Source organism: Carcharodon carcharias, chromosome 26 (assembly GCF_017639515.1).
Source record: "Carcharodon carcharias isolate sCarCar2 chromosome 26, sCarCar2.pri, whole genome shotgun sequence".
NCBI classification, from domain to species: domain Eukaryota; kingdom Metazoa; phylum Chordata; class Chondrichthyes; order Lamniformes; family Lamnidae; genus Carcharodon; species Carcharodon carcharias.
The window spans coordinates 37,488,296-37,507,109 of record NC_054492.1 but is presented as its reverse complement, the minus strand read 5'-3'; the positions used below and the strand labels follow the sequence as shown (position 1 = coordinate 37,507,109).

At 40.0% G+C, this 18,814-nt stretch overlaps 1 protein-coding gene across 10 annotated transcripts in view; it reads left to right on the top strand.

The window, feature by feature from the left end:
• Positions 1-15,248, top strand: part of sema6dl (sema domain, transmembrane domain (TM), and cytoplasmic domain, (semaphorin) 6D, like) — a 297,233-nt gene extending 281,985 nt beyond the window's left edge. For 8 of the 10 annotated variants that reach the window (XM_041174872.1, XM_041174869.1, XM_041174873.1 and 5 more), the window contains 5 exons: positions 1,655-1,732; positions 1,916-1,974; positions 2,350-2,400; positions 6,529-6,672; positions 12,051-15,248. In XM_041174872.1, the coding sequence (XP_041030806.1) occupies positions 1,655-1,732; positions 1,916-1,974; positions 2,350-2,400; positions 6,529-6,672; positions 12,051-13,363 (1,645 nt within the window). In that variant the 3' untranslated portion in view covers positions 13,364-15,248. The remainder of the gene's footprint in view (positions 1-1,654; positions 1,733-1,915; positions 1,975-2,349; positions 2,401-6,528; positions 6,673-12,050) is intronic. The other 2 variants (XM_041174876.1, XM_041174867.1) reach the window with 2 other exon arrangements.
• The last annotated feature ends 3,566 nt before the right edge of the window (positions 15,249-18,814 follow it).

Sequence of the window (18,814 nt, the reverse complement as noted above, 5' to 3'; positions counted from 1 at the left end):
GAGATAAAGGCAGAAATGGGCAAGTTGGAAACCTGATTTTAATGCCTCACCCATCCAACTCAAACCCATCAACTTTTTTTCATTAAAAATGTACCCCCACTTAGCCCCCCTCCCCCGATTCCCAATCTGCAGTTTGAATCAGGCTTCAAAAGAAAAAGGTTGGGAATATTTAGGTAGAGGGGAGGGGAAAGTCTACAGAAAAAAAAACAGCAGTGATCCGTGAATTTAAACTTTTCTGGTAACAAGATACATAGCACTTTTTTCAAATCAGTAAGCAAACAACAGTGGTTGTGCAACCTCAAGCAATACCAAAAAGAGTGCAACGTTACAAGAGAAAATATTAGGAAGAATTGCTGCTTCTCTCTTCATGACCATAACAAATTTGTGGCATTTTTCAGAAACCATTCTACATGCTGCTGTAAGAAACCGAAATAACCTTTTGTAGTGCAGTAACCAACCATAAATTTGTTCAAATGCAATATTGTAACCACACACTGGAACTAAAATATCAACACTGACTGCAGAACTCTCACCGGAGCTCAGTATGTTCAGCTGATGTAGATGTCAATTTAATATTTTATCTCCAGCTTGAGATTTTCAGGAGAACTGCCAGCCGGGGGTTGAGTGAGGGGCAGCTTTGGACTTTTTTGGATTATTACAGCAATGGAAAGCATTAACATGTCCTTCATGATTATAATAGATCACAAAAATAGCTCTACAAATGGCTTGGTTAAGGAATTTAGAAGAGAAATAGTCAAAAATGCTATTTTTTAAAAAAATTAAATGCTCAATCTATTTGAATAGTGACACGTTAAGACTGTATCACTGTTCCTGTTGTATCATACGCTCATGTATGGAGATTTTCCTTATTAAATTATATACAAGTATATCTGATAGATTAAGTAGAATGGGTCTACACTTGTCGGACTTTAGAAGAATGAGAGGCGATCTCATTGAAACATATAAGATTTTGAGAGGGCTGTTCTTGGACTACTTCATCCCAGAGGACTGTGGATGTTTACTTGTTAGGTATATTCAAGGCTGAAATCAAGTGACTTTTGAACAGTAAGGGAGTTGAGGGATATTTGATTTGGGGAGGTGGGGGGAGTAGTGAAGTTAACGGTCACCCATGATATTATTGAACGGCAGAGCAGGCTCAGAAGGTAACATGGCAGCGATTCCTACTTTTTCGTGTCCTTATGTTGACCGTTCATCCAAGTAAATGGTTCACAATGGGGGAGGGTTCAAATGCCAAAGCACACAAGTTTAAAAATTAGATAGGAAGATAAAATAGAAAAGTCAAGCAGAGCTTTATCCCCCAAAAGTTAATGGGACTTGCAGAATAAGTTACCTAGAAAAAGCTAAGAGCCAGGATTGAGGGATGTATGGTTAGAATGGGGCGTATGTTTGGGGAAAAAAGAAGTGTGAACATTGCTTGTTGCTAAAATTCTTGAGTTCTTATGTACACGTTTCCTGGACCTGTGTTGATTCCTTGATGTAGCACTCAATGTCCCCGAATTTCCAAGTGGTTATCCCTGTGAGCACCAGGTCACAGTCACCCCTAAAGAATGCACCCATCCTTCTAATGCTCTTACCTAAAAGCTTAACTGTACCCTCAAAAGATGCCAGTTATTGTTTTCCATTCTACTCACAGAGCTTGCATTGGTTCACGAGATCCATACTGTGCCTGGCTGGATAATAAATCATGTGGAATTGTGAGACCAGGTATAAAGTAAGTATTGTTTTCATGCGAACATCTTAATTTCTGATGAGATTGAATTCCTTCAGACAAGTCTGCAGCAAGGGCTTATTTTTCTCTCTCCTTCCTGCTGTTGAAGCAATTTATGTTTTTAGACTAAACATGGTTGTATTTCAAGAGTCTCAAGAATGTTTTTTTTTTGCTCTTTATCACCAGCACCGTGTTTGAACAAGATGTAGAGTCCGGCAACACAGCACATCTTGGCGAGTGTCACGGTAAGTAAGATTTCTCGAACGAATTTGTTTTAACATGGACAGAATTTAGAATGTGAAGGCACAAACCAATCATTTGGGGTTCCGTGAAGGTACTCAGACCTTGATTTACCAAGTTGCGCTATATAATTTCATGCATGACTAACATGTCGAGCAGAACGCGTGCAGTTTCAAAAAAAGCCAAACCTTTCATCATCCTAATATAGTTTGCAGACCTGAAGGTCCTTATTACTTTTAGTGATTTCTAAGTGGTTGCACATCAAGTTAATATTCTGAAGTTTTATTATTGTAGCATACACAGCTGGTTTTAATTAAACTATTTCAGTTGCTAAGTTCATTAGCTTTTTATTTCACCGATCTTTCTTTTAATTCTTTTAGAAATCTTGGCCACCACACCAGATTACAAAACATTTGGTGATCCAACATCTGGTTAGTTTTGTTGTTGCTCTTTTTACGTTTACCATTTCTTTTCCTCCACTTCCTCAGCAAACTTTACCCTTTCCCTATCTGCTCGCTTGGCAGATAGCCGTGCTTGAATTGCTCTACATCTGCCAGCCACGAGAATGATTTAGCTAACTAATTATTCTTTCCTCCTCCCTCATTAGCATTCCCCAGCACGTTCTCCCAGCCACCATTGACTAATCGGATTTCTTACCCAAGGTTACCTTTTAACACATTCAACATTTGCTGCACTCTGTAGCAGCCTAGGTTGCTTTGCTTCCCAAGCATGTATAGGCATCTTGCTGGTTAACTACTAATTTACTTATCTGTTTTCTCTCAGAAATCAAGATCTATGCTTCAGTAATGTAACGTTAACACATAAAGCATTACTTAGGTCTTTTACATGTATTTTCAATTTGTCAGAATGTAATTCTGTGAACATGTTGAAATACTCTATCCATATTGTGTGGGACAAAGTACAATTTCTACTTTGTGTACCTGTTTAGGCAGCTGTTTATATGGCTCAGCATATTATTGTGAGCAAAACATGAGTGTCCATAATTCATGAGCGTTTTCCATGAATGACCTTCCATGTAAGAAGTTCAAGGTCTGTTGTAAGAAGCTCTCCGAACCTCTCAGCACCGGCTGCCAACCTAGATAATTGTGGGGTTGTGTCCCAAAACTCTCCACCACTCAGGAAGGCTTCGGTGCTGCTAACAACGAGCTCCACTTGTTTTGAAAGAGTAGCCCCTCATAAAATGAGACATTTCCTGGAGATCTAAAAATAGCTTTGGCCTTAATTCACTTGAGCTTTTCTGGATTCATAAAATGAGGGTGTCTTAAAAGCCAAATGTTTGGAAGTTTCCAAAAAAAAATGTACTACTTGCAATTTCAGAAACTTTTTTTTAAAATCCAGGTTCAGGAATCTGACACCTGGGTCATTTCCAGATCTTGACATCATGGCAGTACTTTTCTGAAATGTATATCCATTAATTAGGCAGGAGGTGAGCTCGATGCCCAACTAGTGGCACTTGGTGCTGCATGGAGGTGGGAACAGGCTCTACATTGCAGTGCTCATAGGCAGACAGCACCTAAGACAGGGCTTGCTATTGCCTTGCAGAATGGAGCAATCAGAAGTCCAGCAGGGTCACGTTTCAGACAAGTCGCCAATCAATTGGAAGGTACCTGACATGCTCTGTTTTTAAATCACCCTATTTTTCCATGAATTTAATTCAACAGCTCCATCACATAATGGTTCCCCGCATTGTTCCCGACAGCTGAACACTTGCATGCACCAGACTGTTCGCTTTTCCTGGGCAGCACTTTGAAAATCTCTTCCTGGCCCTCCCCAGCCTGTTAACATGCTATTCAAAGAGCTTATCTGGCTGTAAATTGGAGGCAGGCAAGTTGCTGGCATTCTTCACCACCAACCCCCACCCCACCGTGAGAACACCACATTCTGCATCCATCAGAAGACTGACACTCCATCTGGGAATGCTATTTTCAAAGTGCACCCATACCCGACCTTGAACCCCGGGCACCTGAAAACAAAGCCCCAATTTTACTGACACCCAAAGTTCCTGAATTAAATGCCGAGATGACAATGTAAAGCTGCAGCTAATCCTTTGCTATTCAGCAAAACACTGCTGATTCTCAAAGTGACATGTAAGGATGCTCAGCCTCCTATTGTAGAAGTACCTTAATGCACTAATACTGATTTTAATTCCTTATGGCATTGCACGTTCACTACAATGCAACAGCATGGCAGAGGTCATCAGTCCGTCCTCTCGCTACGCCAGGTGTTCTATTCTAGAATCATTTTTTCAGCTTGACATCCGAGATACTGGGAGATATAAATCTCCAGTAGGGATGCGGTGATGGACCTTAGTCATAAGCTTAAACAAAAAAAAACCGATACCTCAGCTTTTCCAGAGGTCAGTCTGTCCATGTGTAAGTCACACCAGAATTAGTTTCAAGTTTGATTCAGACACCAACACTTTTCTAGGCATCCATCTTGCGTGTGTCAGCACAATAACCACAGCAGATATGAAGCCTGATTTCTACCAGACTATTAAAGATGTTCTGAACACAAATCAATTGCTCTCATTCCGTCTGTCTATAAAAAAATTGTTTGAAAAATGGCACCTTGAACAATATCCAAGCTGAGTCGCTGTATTCAGAATGGGTAAAGGAGATGCTTTAGAGGCAGAAAAGAAAAGCATCAGGATGCGCACAGCAAAACTGAAATTTATCAGCAGTGTTGGCAACCTGGTTGCAAAGTAAGTGTTTGGCCTTAGTGAAGCTGTCCTGTTTCAGGATAATTTCCAAGATGCAGCTTAATGAACAGAATAATGTCCTGGTCAGTTTAATAACTGTATATGCCAAATAAACTAGGACCTGGATTTTCACTCCTGAGTTGGGAGTGCACAGAGTCCGGACGTTTCCCAGCTCTGCAAACCCAACTGGGAGAAAGTTCCCTGGAAGTTGGGATTTTCGTTACAGGGTAGGGGGTTCTTTGGGAGTTGGACCTGCCGCCCCCAGGTTGAGAAGGTCTGCCTCTGTCCTCCGGCACTGTGCCAAGATTTTTATAGAAGCAATATAACAATAAGCAGATCTCCAGCCCTCGCACCATGCCCTCCGCCCATCATGAGACCTCACACCCTCCATGCCAACCTATGGTCCTCTACCCATCCCCATGGGCCTTTATAGCCCCTATGCCAATGTAGTGCTACCTCATGCCAACCTATGTGCCCCCATCAAGCACACTTTGCCCTTACATCTATCATGCCAACAGTATCCACCACGGGCAGATCTCATACTGAGATTAAATAAAATGGAAGTTCTAAATGTCTATTGCAGACTTTATTTTTTAAAAATTCACATTCATAAAAAACCATTTACTACATTTACAATTCTTCAGCTACATCCTTTATAAAATCTAACATTGGAATTCCATAGTCCCACTAAGTGTCTATAACCACTTAGAGATGTCAATCAAACTATGAACTGGAAGGCACCCTACTGTGAATATGGAAGGTTGTGAAATCAGATATTCAGCACTACTTCGGTAATAGTGGCTCACAGGCTTATGTCAACAGACAGAGTGAAATAGCAAGCAGTGATTTTTTTTCAACACACCAGACTTTTTTTTCAAAGATTTAAAGAGCAGGAGTTTTAAATACCTTGGCAGCTTGGTAGTTCCAATGAACTTGAGCATTTTTTATGTACGTTCATGCCTAATTTTAACATTTCCATGGGGCACCTTAGCTCCCTCAAGGCACCTGACCTTCCCCCAAAGGTGACCCAGAACCATATTCAAAGAGGTACCCTACCTCTGCAACAGACTGCACAAAGTTCCTATCAGGTCCAACCTGCCCAACATGGTGTTTCACACACCCGGGTCACAGAAATCTCAAGTGGACGCAACCACAGATTTAAAATAGGTAGCTGCCTCTGCAAAGTGCACATTTGCGAGTCCTGAACTCAGCCCATTCCTGCCCCAGCATAAACGGTAGGTGTCATGCTCAGGGACGGGACTCTTGTTGTGAAAATCCAGGCCTAAGAAAGCCGTTAGACAGTAGTGAATGTGGCTGTCCATGGAGAAAATCATACGAATTAACATTGTAGCTCTCTGAGTGACGGCACAGGCCTGATGGGCTGAATAGTCTCCTCCTTTGCCATATGATTCTATACAAACACCAGGAAGCATACATGGGCTTCAGGCACAAAAAAAATCAACCTGACCTGCAGAGCTACCACCTAACACAGACTCATCCACTTGGCTGACCACCAAGCACCCATTAAGTCTCAAAACCTAGTATCTCCTCCACTCGCCATTAAAAGGAGGGTGCTGTGGTGACAAGTTGCTCAACCAGGAGGATAAAATCAAAACCTCTCTGGATTAGTATTAACATAGTCCTCCAACAGTTCCATGCCAGTTGAATACTGATGCTGGGTGTGTTCAGATTGTACAAACAAATATTGTTTTGTTATTTGCACATTTAAGATGGTTCAAGAAACTTGCTACAGTAAGTGGCGCAGTTTGGTATCATTACAGAGCAAATTTATTCATAACTTTTCCCCATTAATTGTGAAACTAATTTAAATTTATCACAGACACGGATTTATCGGCAGTCTCTGCTTCCACGGGTGCAAGTGGCCCAGTAGTGTCTCCAAACCTGATTGGTTCACGAAAAGTTGAAGTACAAGATGATATGGACACTTATGATTATTTTGAACCATTATCTGCTGTCCCCAATGGTAAGGCCTTTGAAGGGAAGCTTTCTTTCACTGAATGGAAACCTGGTTTAAAACAAATGCTGCTGTTTTTAAAAATATACATAAATCATATATTTTGATCACCCAAAAGCCCCAAAGCTCACTTAACTAAAGCAGAACTAGTCTTAAGTTAAACTGAAGGGTACTTGTACATTGAAATGCTACATATCTTCGTATTCTAGGTCTGCGTTGTATGGAGCACAGCTCCTATCTCAAATAACACAGCCTTTTCTACCTGATGTTAAGTGGAAGCCAATAATAGTCTTGAACTTCAGAGCTCGGAACGCTCTTAGCCAGACTGGTTTTGTTCTGCAAGTTTTCTCATGAGCTTCAGTCAAACTATTGTAAGGTACATAGAGGTAAATTTGTAAGTAACGTCAGTCAGAACATGTGGTACATAATTTGCACTTTGCAGCACATCACAATGGGTGATTTCTTATTTCCCTTGAATTAATAATCAAGGGTTTTTTCTTTGAAGAAAATAAATTGCATTTTTATTCCAAGTTGATTTTTGCATGCTTACTATTTTGGTTTGTGGAGATGTAAGTCCTAAAACTGCACGTGAAAGGCCTCAGGAGAATGGTTTCAGTGTTCCTCAAGAAAAATGTTCAGGTCTTTGTCCAGGCATAAAAACAAGCAGCTAAAACAGGTTTCCTATCAGAATTATTGGCAGTGCTTTTTTTTTTCTTCTTTGTTAATCACTTTTACCTTAGTTGAGACTTGCACATTTCTGATAAATGTGCTGGTGCGCGTTATGTAAGCAATCCATTATTTAAGTTGGTCCATTGCACTTTTGTTTCAGCTCATTGCTTCCTTCCTTTGCAGCTTTTGTTATCGAACAGTCAATGCTGTTTCTTTCTTTCTTGACATTTCCTTATGTTGACCACTGCCATTAACAGTTCTAACCCTGAGCATTTTATCATTTAGAAAAGATAAAATGTTCAAAAGGCCTTGCCTGATTTTTGTATTTAATAAAACAAAAATCTCTCAATAGCTCTAACCTATGGAATGGCTGAAAGACTGCATGTGTGTAAAGATCGAGAATCTAACTCATCAGCCAGCAAGGTGTACTTCTGTGGAATCACAGAATGCCTCCAATGGGTATCGACCATAAGCTAAACATGTGTGTTTCATACTAATATACCGAGCTAACATTTTATCTTCTGACAGTCTTCCTAACATTTTCTCCTTCTGTCTGAGTAACTGCTTTGAGATAAAAACTGAAACTAAGTGAGAAATAGTTTATACAAGAGACTAATGGGAACCACTTTGTTCAGGAGCCATTGATTTTCGTGACTGTGGTAATTGCAAAAAATTGTGGTTGTAAATTGTATTTGTATGTGTTGTGGCTAAGCTGTGTTCAGCATAGATTGTTCTCTTCAGCTAGCTATGAGCAGGAAACGACTTCCTTGCTCTGTTTGCTTGGTTGTATGTTTTATACAATACTGCATTTGATTTAATTTGATATTTTCTACATTTGTGTATTTTACTTGGATGTCACAGAAAATGTTATATTTTACTTATTTGGAATTCTACCAACACAGGATGCTTTCAAAAACTGCCAATGCTAATATTTTTTTTTCTCTATTTCAACTGAAATAATCTTTCCATCTTGCACGCAAACATAACTGCTGGCACGGAGTAGCCAGATGGAATTAAAAGAACAGCACTTTATCCACAACCAGATGTTTTCCCTGAATTCAGATGGAGGAATTAGAAAGTGGCAGCTGGTTCAGGGGACATTTTAAAACAAGGGGAGAGAGGACAAGGAAAATTGAGAAGGAGGTGGATTGAAAAACAGAGCAGGAACAAATAACGTGCATCATCACAGTTTGACAGGACAATTGTGACAGAACTTGTGTTAACCTGTTTATGGAACAATCCTGTTCTATAGAGTGTGCAGATTAAATCTTAGAAGATAACTTTAAGATAAACGGATAACTTTAATGACACAAATTTACTTCAGTAAAACCCTAGTTGCAGGTAGCAGTTACTTCAGTCTTCATGCTATTTTTTTTTACCAAAATCATAAAGCTAGCTGGGTTCCCTTGTCCCTCGAAACAGCATATCATGGTGCTGGGAGTTTGCTTATCAACATAATCTAGGCAAAGCTTTCTTTGCAAATAGCAGGAGTGTATTCTAGAAACACTATAAGCTCTGTTACTTCCGGTTTCTATCAACCAAGTAATTGAGTTAAGCCACGAATATTAATTACAGTTGACCCCTTTTAAAATGGACTACTTGGTAACTGGCCAAATAGTGTATTATAATGGCACTATGGCATAAAAAGCACCCTGTTGCTTAACTGCAAAAGCTATTGCATGTTTACTCAGAGGATCAATTAGATATTCATGAGTCATTACTGACGTTTGAAATATAATTGAAATTTCACTGTTGCCTAATTTAACAAGTGTTGTCTGACTTTTTTTAAAAAAGGCATTACTCCCCAGACATGAACTCTGCTGAATATGCTGCCTCATCGTCCACAATAAGTTAATATTTCCTCATAGCTGTCTATTCCAGAGTCTTAATGCCAAAATGAAATTTTCATCTGGTATACTCCCCTTCCATCCCCCTCTCATGTACAGGGCATACACAGTCTTAGCAAATCAGCAAGCTTACACTAGCATTGTTGGGGGCTGCATGAGGCTCATGTGTCACACAATCATCGCTGTAAAGAGAACATAGTTCCTGAGGGGGGAGAAGATGAGGAGTAGCACTTTCGGGGTGAAGGACTGCGCTCAAGAAGAATGTGAAGAGAGACTGTCTAATTGCATTGCTTTGTGAAAAGACTACTGTGCTGGATCATGCTATGCTGGCATCCAGGAACAAAGAGGATATCAATCATCCTTATGGCAGCTTGACAGAGACAGATGGATATTCTGTGGCGAGAGACTGGATATAATGCTTAGTGGAAGTTGGTTATGGATTCACTGAAATAGGAATTCCTCGAAGAGGCAGATTAAATATGTTTTCAACATTTTTTGTGGCATTTCACCTGATGAACTAACATCCCTTCTGTTCCATTTAAAAAGGAACATCATTGTCCTTTTAATCTCTTCTGAGGAATTTCATCCCTCTTATGCCTTCACTTGTTTGCAAAAATTCTCAGCTGACAGGGAGGGTGGTGATGTTGGAGGACCATTGGGTGAGACGCCATAGAGGATAAGAAAGATACAATAAGTGCTGAATCAAATCAAAAAAATGTGTGTATACTTCAAATTCCATATTTGTAAATCTGTAGTATTCTAATCCATCATTTTTTGATAATATCACATAGTGCATTAAATATCAACGTCCAATCTATATCTTATTTCAACATCTGTTCTGTGTAATCCATAAACTGAAGCTTTTAATTCAGTACCTCTAAGGCAAAGACTAAGGATTTAGTGCCTCAAATACCCAAAGCATAGTATGTTTTTGGAACAATGAAAGCAGGAACTGAGGGACTCCAGCATTACAATGAACATCACAGTATGGGAGCACAAAAATAACCATTTTGGTAGAGGAAAAAAAAAGATTATAAACAAATCTGTACAAATTGACAACTCTGGATCCCTTTAGCGAAATGGCAGGCTTGTGTCTTTATTTAAATAATATGTTGCGATTTTGATGTAGCCAGAGGGTTTACAAAAGGGTGACTTTTATTGTAGATAACACTTTTCATAAAGAAAGTTAAGAGCTCAAACATGTCAATTCAAGTTTGGACATAACACCAAGTTTTTAATCATAACTGACCTAGAAAATAAGACTTGAATTTTATCACTGCATCAATGCTAATTTGATTGCTGTGTACCATGGCACAGAAACATGAAACACTTTCTACTTGGCTGCGTGGTCACCAATTCTAAGTGTAAAGATACAGGCTCTTGCAATGTACAGTTGAACCATAACAACTGACTTGTTCCAAAAGGTTAGAGAAGAACAGCCAAGCAAAACCAACTAGCCTGCAACTAGGTCTGCTTATTCCTCTAACTAAATAAAACCATGGAGCTTGGGTGTAAAGTGCCAAGCATTAAAATCTTCGACTCGATACATCACTGATGCTTAGCGTTGTGCTTTATCAGCACTGTGCAGTTAAGAGACAGTCACCTAGAGATACAAAACAAAATTTTCCAAAATTATTGTTCTCCAGTGGAATTAAAAGATACTTGTGCTACGCATTGAGCCACTAGATGAACAGAATAATGTTGATTGAAAGCTACGTTAAATTACTTGATCACGTTCATTAAGAAGATACTAAAATGAATATTAATGATTTGAAATAAGAGAGATTACTGTGGATGAATGCATAAGTCACAGGATGGTCCTCTTTGCTAGTTAAACACAGGTGTTAAAACCATTTCTTTTAAATAAATTAATGGGGGTGACATTTTCCTCAGGGTTGGCATTGCCACCAGATGTGTGTTGGGGTAGATCTTCTGCCAGTGGTCCAACCCAGTCCTGCTTGCCCATGGCAGGGTCAAGTATGTAGGACAGACTCCCAGCATTGGGAGTCATGCAGGAGAGGATAATGCAGCATTGTGACCAACTACCTAGCCAACCAGGACCAAAAATGTTTCTAACCCTGCTGCAAAGTGCCTTTATAGGGAGGGCTGAGGCAGCTGAAGTGATTTAAAAAAAACTATCCTTCTGGGCTTATCTGGTTTCCATCACTACAATCCCCTCCTTCCACCTCTCCTGTTTGATCCACAATGCAGTAGTAGGAATAGAGAATATAAATGTGCCACAAAATTAAGTCACAGCTCCAAGTTATCACTTACACAGACAGGACTGAATGGACGGCTGTCACCAGATGCAGAGTGTGGGGAGGGGAATGGGCTGATGGAAAGCAAGAATTTGGTGAGAAGCCTCCTTCCTTACAAGAATGGTTTGAGGGCAGTCAGTTCATTTGAACATGCAGTTCCAAACATTAAACTCATTGTAATTCAGAAATGGATCATTTGTTTGGACATTGTAAAATATCTTCCAACAGCAGAGAAAAAAAATCAATTTTGGATTTATTCATTTATACTACTGGGCAAAAATATTTTAAATGAAGGAATTTTCTGCACTCATTTGTCTGCAGATTTCTGCTTCATCCATGTTTGGTAAGTCATTTATAGAATTCCATGCACAAGAGCTCTCTGCTGTGCCTGAAAAATCAATATCTCAATGATCTGAAATCAAATTAAAAATCACTGGAAACGAAGGCCATCAAATCTGACTTCTGGCAAAACAGAAAATAGCAATAGGTTTCTGTCAAAGTGTAGGTCTTTTTTTTTAACTGTAGTACTTTCAATTTCTAATATACTCTTTGCAAACAAGGAATCAGCAACATAGAAACACTCAATGTTTTTACAACCTTCTATTTGTTACAGGTGTACGATGGGAGGTGCAATCTGGAGATGCAAATCAGATGGTTCACATGAATGTTCTGATTACCTGCGTTCTTGCTGCTTTTGTTCTGGGAGCCTTCATTTCTGGCATAGCTGTGTACTGTCACCGGGATACCTACTTACGCAAAGCTAGAAAAATGAACAAGGATGCAGAATCTGCACAATCCTGCACCGACTCAAGTGGAAGTTTCACAAAGTTCAATGGGCTATTTGACAGTCCGGTCAAGGAGTATCCACAAAATATTGACACACCTAAGCTTTATACCAACTTGCTATCTAATGGCAAGGAGCTACCACCCAGCAGTGATGCAAAGTCTATGATTGTGGATAACCATGGGCAACCTCCAGAACTGGCAGCGCTGCCAACTCCCGAATCTACACCAGTGCTTCAGCAGAAAAGTATTCAACCAATCAAGAACCAGTGGGAGAAAGCCCAGAACAATATTAATGCAGCAAGGAAGGAATCACCTTTAAAAAGCCCTCAAATTATTCCATCTAGTCCTCCTCCCCATTCACCTATAAACCATAGTGGTCAAATACCCAGCGCAGTGGTGCTTCCCAATGCTACCCATGCCTACAACATGTCTTTCTCAAATTCTAATGCACACAAAGCTGAAAGGAAGGTACAGAACATAGAAATGTCAATGACTGGTCATTCAAGTAAAAAAGAACAGCGAAGAGCTATTGAGGCAAGAAACACACTAAATGACCTTCTGAAACATCTCAATGAAAGTGGTAGCAATCCGAAAGCTATTTTGGGAGATGTCCCCATGACTCGTCAAAACATAATGCTAGACCCAATGACCAAAATAGTTGAAATGCCACCCAAGGTTCCAAACAGAGAGGCCTCACTGTATTCTCCTTCTTCTACTCTACCAAGACACAGCCCAACTAAGAGGGTGGATGTTCCAACAACTTCAAACATCCAACTGTCAAGTTTAGAGAGAGAGCGGGGCTACCCAAGAAATTCTTCACAGAGGCATTCAATATCCGTACTCCCCAAAAATGTTATCAGTTCATTAAATGGAGCTGTGTTGTCACGACATCCCAGTTTCAATAGGGGAGGGTACTTCCCTCCGGCACCCCCCATGAGAATGGATTCTGTACATGGTACTCCCCTTGTTATTCAACCACAACCTGGCTCTTTGTCCCGCCAGAGCAGTTACACAAGCAATGGTACACTGCCTCGATCAGGAATAAAGCGAACACCATCCATTAAGCCAGATGTGCCACCAAAACCATCATTTGGTCAACCCACAACTCCAGTCAAACCACTACACAAGTACAGTTACTAAGAGTATTCATTTCTCAGTTAATGTGATGTGGGAGGACTTGAAGATCAATATTGCTTAAAGCTACCAGTGACAATGCTCTGATAGATACACAAAGAAGTGGCCAAAGTAGCTACATTTCCTCAAATGGCATCTTTAATTAAGACTGAAGGCAGGAATGTTCGCCTGCCGCACGAAGAAGATGCTATGTAATACAAAATGTATTACTGTTAAGATTTGGAGCCTTGGAGAAGTGCAACATGGAATTTATCCTGTGAAATTAGTTAAAGCATCAACGTACAAGGAAATACTTGAACAATGGTTCCATTTTCACTGCTGTTGAGCATCGTCTTCCCATTAAATGTGAACACTTTTAATGACAGAACCCACATTTGTCTTGTTGCTTGCACAGATGTTTCATGACTTTTCATAAAACTTCTGATTTCATCAGCTGTGCTTTGGTTTGACAAAATGCCACTGTAGCCCAATTGTAGCAAAGACAAATACTTGGTGGCATTCCCTCTGAACGTCACAGATAAATGTGTAAGCTACACAGACTAGGATGCACTTAGTGGTTCTTGTTACAGCTGTTTTGCTGTGTTGCCTGATATACTGAGCACGACAGAACTCTGAAGTTGACCTGAACCTCCCTGTCCTACTACAGATTTACTTGGACCATATCACTGTGTTGAGCGCAGCTACCTGTCTACGGCTATTTTCTTTTAGATGGTGTCTACATAGCTTAACCAAATGTAACATCCACTACATTCAACGCTTACATCAATAATTGTAAATTCATACAGTCAATTTATCTTGCAACTGTAGACAAGGAGCTGCCCTGCCACAGAGATGGGCAGTGTACAAGATAAAGGATAGTGCAATCACTTTGTTAAGGAGTGTTTAAATGTGATTAATAGGGCATCCTGAAGAGTCATGCAGGTAATGACACTGTTCTGTAAATAGCGTTTCTGTGTTCACCTGGATTCTGTGCATTTTGTGCCTTATTCAATAAGCATTATCATTGATATTGAAATCTTGTCAAGTGTTCTTGAACAGAAAAGCTGCTTTCCAGTGTGCCAGTTGTATTTTATTTTTAAATAGTTTCATATAAAATTAAATAATCAAGTCACAGCCTAAAATGTAAAGATGACCTGCAGCCATTTAATGAGAGGTGGAAGAAAAGACAAGTGATCAAAATTTTGGTAAACATTCCTCTGTGCAGTTTTTGACAAGAACGAGGGATATTTTTTAAAAAGGTAGCATTAGTTGAGCAAAATTTACTTTAAGCGAGCTGGTGTGTCACATTTAAGGTATGTAAAAGCATCAAGGTGCACAGGTAACCCATGCTTCTTATTGACATTGACCAGAGGGGTCAACCTGCATGGCTGAAATACTAACTGAATCAAATGAAAGGTAGAAGTGTCCAGGATAAAGTGGTATAATTCACTCACGGTAATCAAATCTATAAGACACTGCAGATTCCTTAATGGCCAATGGACAAACTGTTCATTTCAACGCTGTCAAAGTTAAAATAGTAATTTTGCACCCATTTTGGCTAAAGGTAAAAAAAAGCCCAAATTGATTAAACAATGCTGCACTGTATATTGCAATTTGAGCTCATGCTCAATTTTACATTGCCATTTTCAACTTCCTGTATTGCCTTTACATTTAGATTCACCAACTACTTTCTCCATTTGTGTTAAAGTAAACCCGGATTGGTTCTCTTTATGGTACATTTGGCAAGCTAACCCAGAAAAGAAAAAAAAACTTGTTGTTGTTTAATGGTCCTGAAGTAACATGTATAGAAAACTCTTGTAAACTTGTACTGTGGAAGTGTACATAACTACATACATTTTGTTTTTAACACCGCATGTAAAGTCAAAATAAAAGAATCAAATGGAATATTTAATTCTCTGCTTCTCTGCGCGTTAACATTATTCCATCTGTAAATATTCCATGAGTCCTAATTCCACACTTGCACCACCGCAGATTAAAAAACATCTCAAAATCAATGAATTATTGATTTTCATTTGTTACAAGACTTCACATTAGAATTCCACTCATTTGAAGCCTGCTAGCTCACAAAAGCTTTTTCATTAAACAAAGCAATCTTTTAACCATTAACTAATTTTGAGAGTACATTCAATTGTATATAGAGTATAAAAAGTAGTGTTAAAGGAGAACTCTATAAAAACAGTAACAAGTAAGATTCCATAATGATGTCACATTAACTCAACCCCCTCCTATGGCACCACCCCATGCCCACGCAAAAGATGCAACACCTGTCCCTTCACTTCCTCTCTCCTCACCGTCCAAGGACCCAAACACTCCTTTCAAGTGAAGCAGCATTTCACTTGCATTTCCCCCAACTTAGTCTATTGCATTCGTTGCTCCCAATGTGGTCTCCTCTACATTGGAGAGACCAAACGTAAATTGGGCGACCGCTTTGCAGAACACCTGCGGTCTGTCCGCAAGAATGACCCAAACCTCCCTGTCGCTTGCCATTTTAACACTCCACCCTGCTCTCTTGCCCACATGTCTGTCCTTGGCTTGCTGCATTGTTCCAGTGAAGCCCAACATAAACTGGAGGAACAACACCTCATCTTCCGACTAGGGACTTTACAGCCTTCCGGACTGAATATTGAATTCAACAACTTTAGGTCGTGAGCTCCCTCCCCCATCCCCACCCCCTTTCTGTTTCCCCCTTCCTTTTTTTTTCCAATAAATTGTAAAGATTTTCCTTTTCCCACCTATTTCCATTATATAAAAAAAAACCCCCACTAGAGCTATACCTTGAGTGCCCTACCATCCATTCTTAATTAGCACATTCGTTTAGATAATATCACCAACTTTAACTTTAACACCTATGTGTTCTATTGTACTATTGTCGTTGACATCTTTTGATGATCTGCTTCTATCACTGCTTGTTTGTCCCTACAACCACACCCCCCCCCACCTCTCTGTCTCTCTATCTCTCCGCCCCCCACACACACACCTTAAACCAGCTTATATTTCAACTCTTTCTTGGACTCGAACTCAAGTTCTGTCGAAGGGTCATGAGGACTCGAAACGTCAACTCTTTTCTTCTCCGCCGATGCTGCCAGACCTGCTGAGTTTTTCCAGGTAATTCTGTTTTTGTTTTGGATTTCCAGCATCTGCAGTTTTTTTGTTTTTATCACATTAATATTGTTTCAGGGAAATGAGAACTGTTCGTGGAATAGATTGAGAACAGTACATCATTTTCCAGGTAGGTGACAGGGCACAGTAGAAATCTAATACTTTTAAAGCTGCAACGCACACTACAACATCACTTGTTCATAGATTAATAGCACACAGCTAGGTGCTGTACTGAACTGTACAGATTAGCAGGACTCCAGCTTTGATCACTGCAGGGTGCTGAGTTCACTGTTCTCATTACTCGAGCAGGCCTCAGTCTCCCCAGGTTCAGGAAGGAATGAGAGGAAAAAAACAAGTAATTTCTTGTTGGTTCCCATTCTATAACTTATTTCACTTACCCTTGCTGAAGGGGGCATGTTTGAGTGGGTGCCAAATAAGAGCAGCACTGGGCTGGTCTGTGATGCCCCTGATCGCACGGTTTGCCAGCACTCATCATGTTTGCATGTGAAGAACCACTTGGATGAGATGCTAAAGGGCTATGGTCCTTGTTGAACTGCAGCAAGTTCACCCGCTGCTTCAAAATAGGAGAAACCTGAGAAAGAAGATGACAAATAGCTAAAGTATGTCACAGTTAAGAATGTATGAAATAGGCCCAGGAGTAAGCTACATGGCTCCTCGAGTCTGCTCCATCATTCAATAAGTTTGATTGTCCTACCAAAACACCACTTTCCCAATCGATACCCATCAGAGCAACCCAAAAACTTAGACCCTCGGTGCCAGTAAGATTTTCCACTATTGGCTGTAAATGGGAGGCAACCAATCAGTTTATGCAAAGAGGAATGAACATTTGACATCAAAGAAACACCAAATCCATATTTGCGGAAGGTAATCATAGTTTTTAAATGCTATACCCAGCACAAAAGGAACAAGCAAAATACCAAATGTAGTTTGATTATATTAAATGGGGGACCGTGCAAAATGAGACATTTAACAAAAAAGCCCCACAAAACTGCAGAAAAACTAGATCCTGCTGCAAGAATGGATCTGGCAATTGTGTTTTCTACATGTAACAATAAATGTGTACAGTCAAATTTGTTACTTTTCCAAGTGCAGTGAAGGCAGACCAGACTTCTTAGCATTCCATAAGCATCCAACTTTGAGCAGAAGGCATCAGGGCAAAAAATACATATTTATACAGAAAAAAACATTGCGATTGCTATAAGTTGACTTACTATTGAGCAATCCCCATTTAAATTAATTCTCTTCAATATATAAATATATGCCTACACCTTAAGTCCTGGTCAGAAATCACAGCCATCAGCAACAACCACTGTTCAACTGCAATCAACAGCAAATTTTTTTTATTCATTCATGGGATCATTTGGGTGTCACTAGCTAGACCAGCATTTATTGCCCATCCCTAAATGCCCTTGAGAAGGCAGTGGTGAGCCACCTTCTTGAACTTCTGTAGTCCATGTGGTGTAGCTACACCCACAGTGCTGTTAGGGAGTTCCAGGATTTTGACCCAGCGAAGTAAAGGAACGCGATATATTTCCAAGTCATGGTAGTGTGTGATTTGGAGGGGAATTTCCAGATGGTAGTGCTCCTATGCATCTGGTGCCCTTGTCCTTCTAGATGGTAGTGGCCATGAGTTTGGAAGGTGCTGCCTAAGGAGCTTTGGTGACTTCCTACAGTGCATCTTGTAGGTGGTACACACTGCTGCCACTCTATGTCGATGGTGGAGGGAGTGAATGTATGTGGATGTGGTGCCAATCAAGAGGGCTGCTTTGTCCTGGATGGTGTCAAGCTTCTTGAGTGTTGTTGGAGACTGTGGTTGGCCAAGAACATTCAATGTACAAAGGAATTAGCACCAGCAGTTAAGAAAGGTGAATTGGACAGACTATCTGCTTATCAAATTCATTGCAAGAATCATTAGCCCAAGCAGTAAATTGCTTGGATATCAGTTGACAAAGCTTCAAGGCAAGAATATTAGTGTGAATAGAATATATACTAGGCAATGAAATACATGCACAAGTCCAAAGATGGAATGTTGGAAAATTATCAGGATCTTATGATGATCTCAGTCAGGGCTGTAGCCAGGATCAGAGTTTCACCAAAGGAAACATGGATGCCAAGGATTACTGCAGCTTTATCATTAAAACCATTATAAAATCAAATGTTATGTACAATAAGTTAATTGTATTACTTAGCATTCTTGCAGACTTGTACTAAGACTTTCTAGCCATTTTTCCCATGTTAATGATAATCAAATTAAAACAGACCTATGTTGAAGCCTTCCTACAACCCCAGATTCCAGAAGCACTCATAAATCCAAGCCCATGGACTGGATTTTATGGG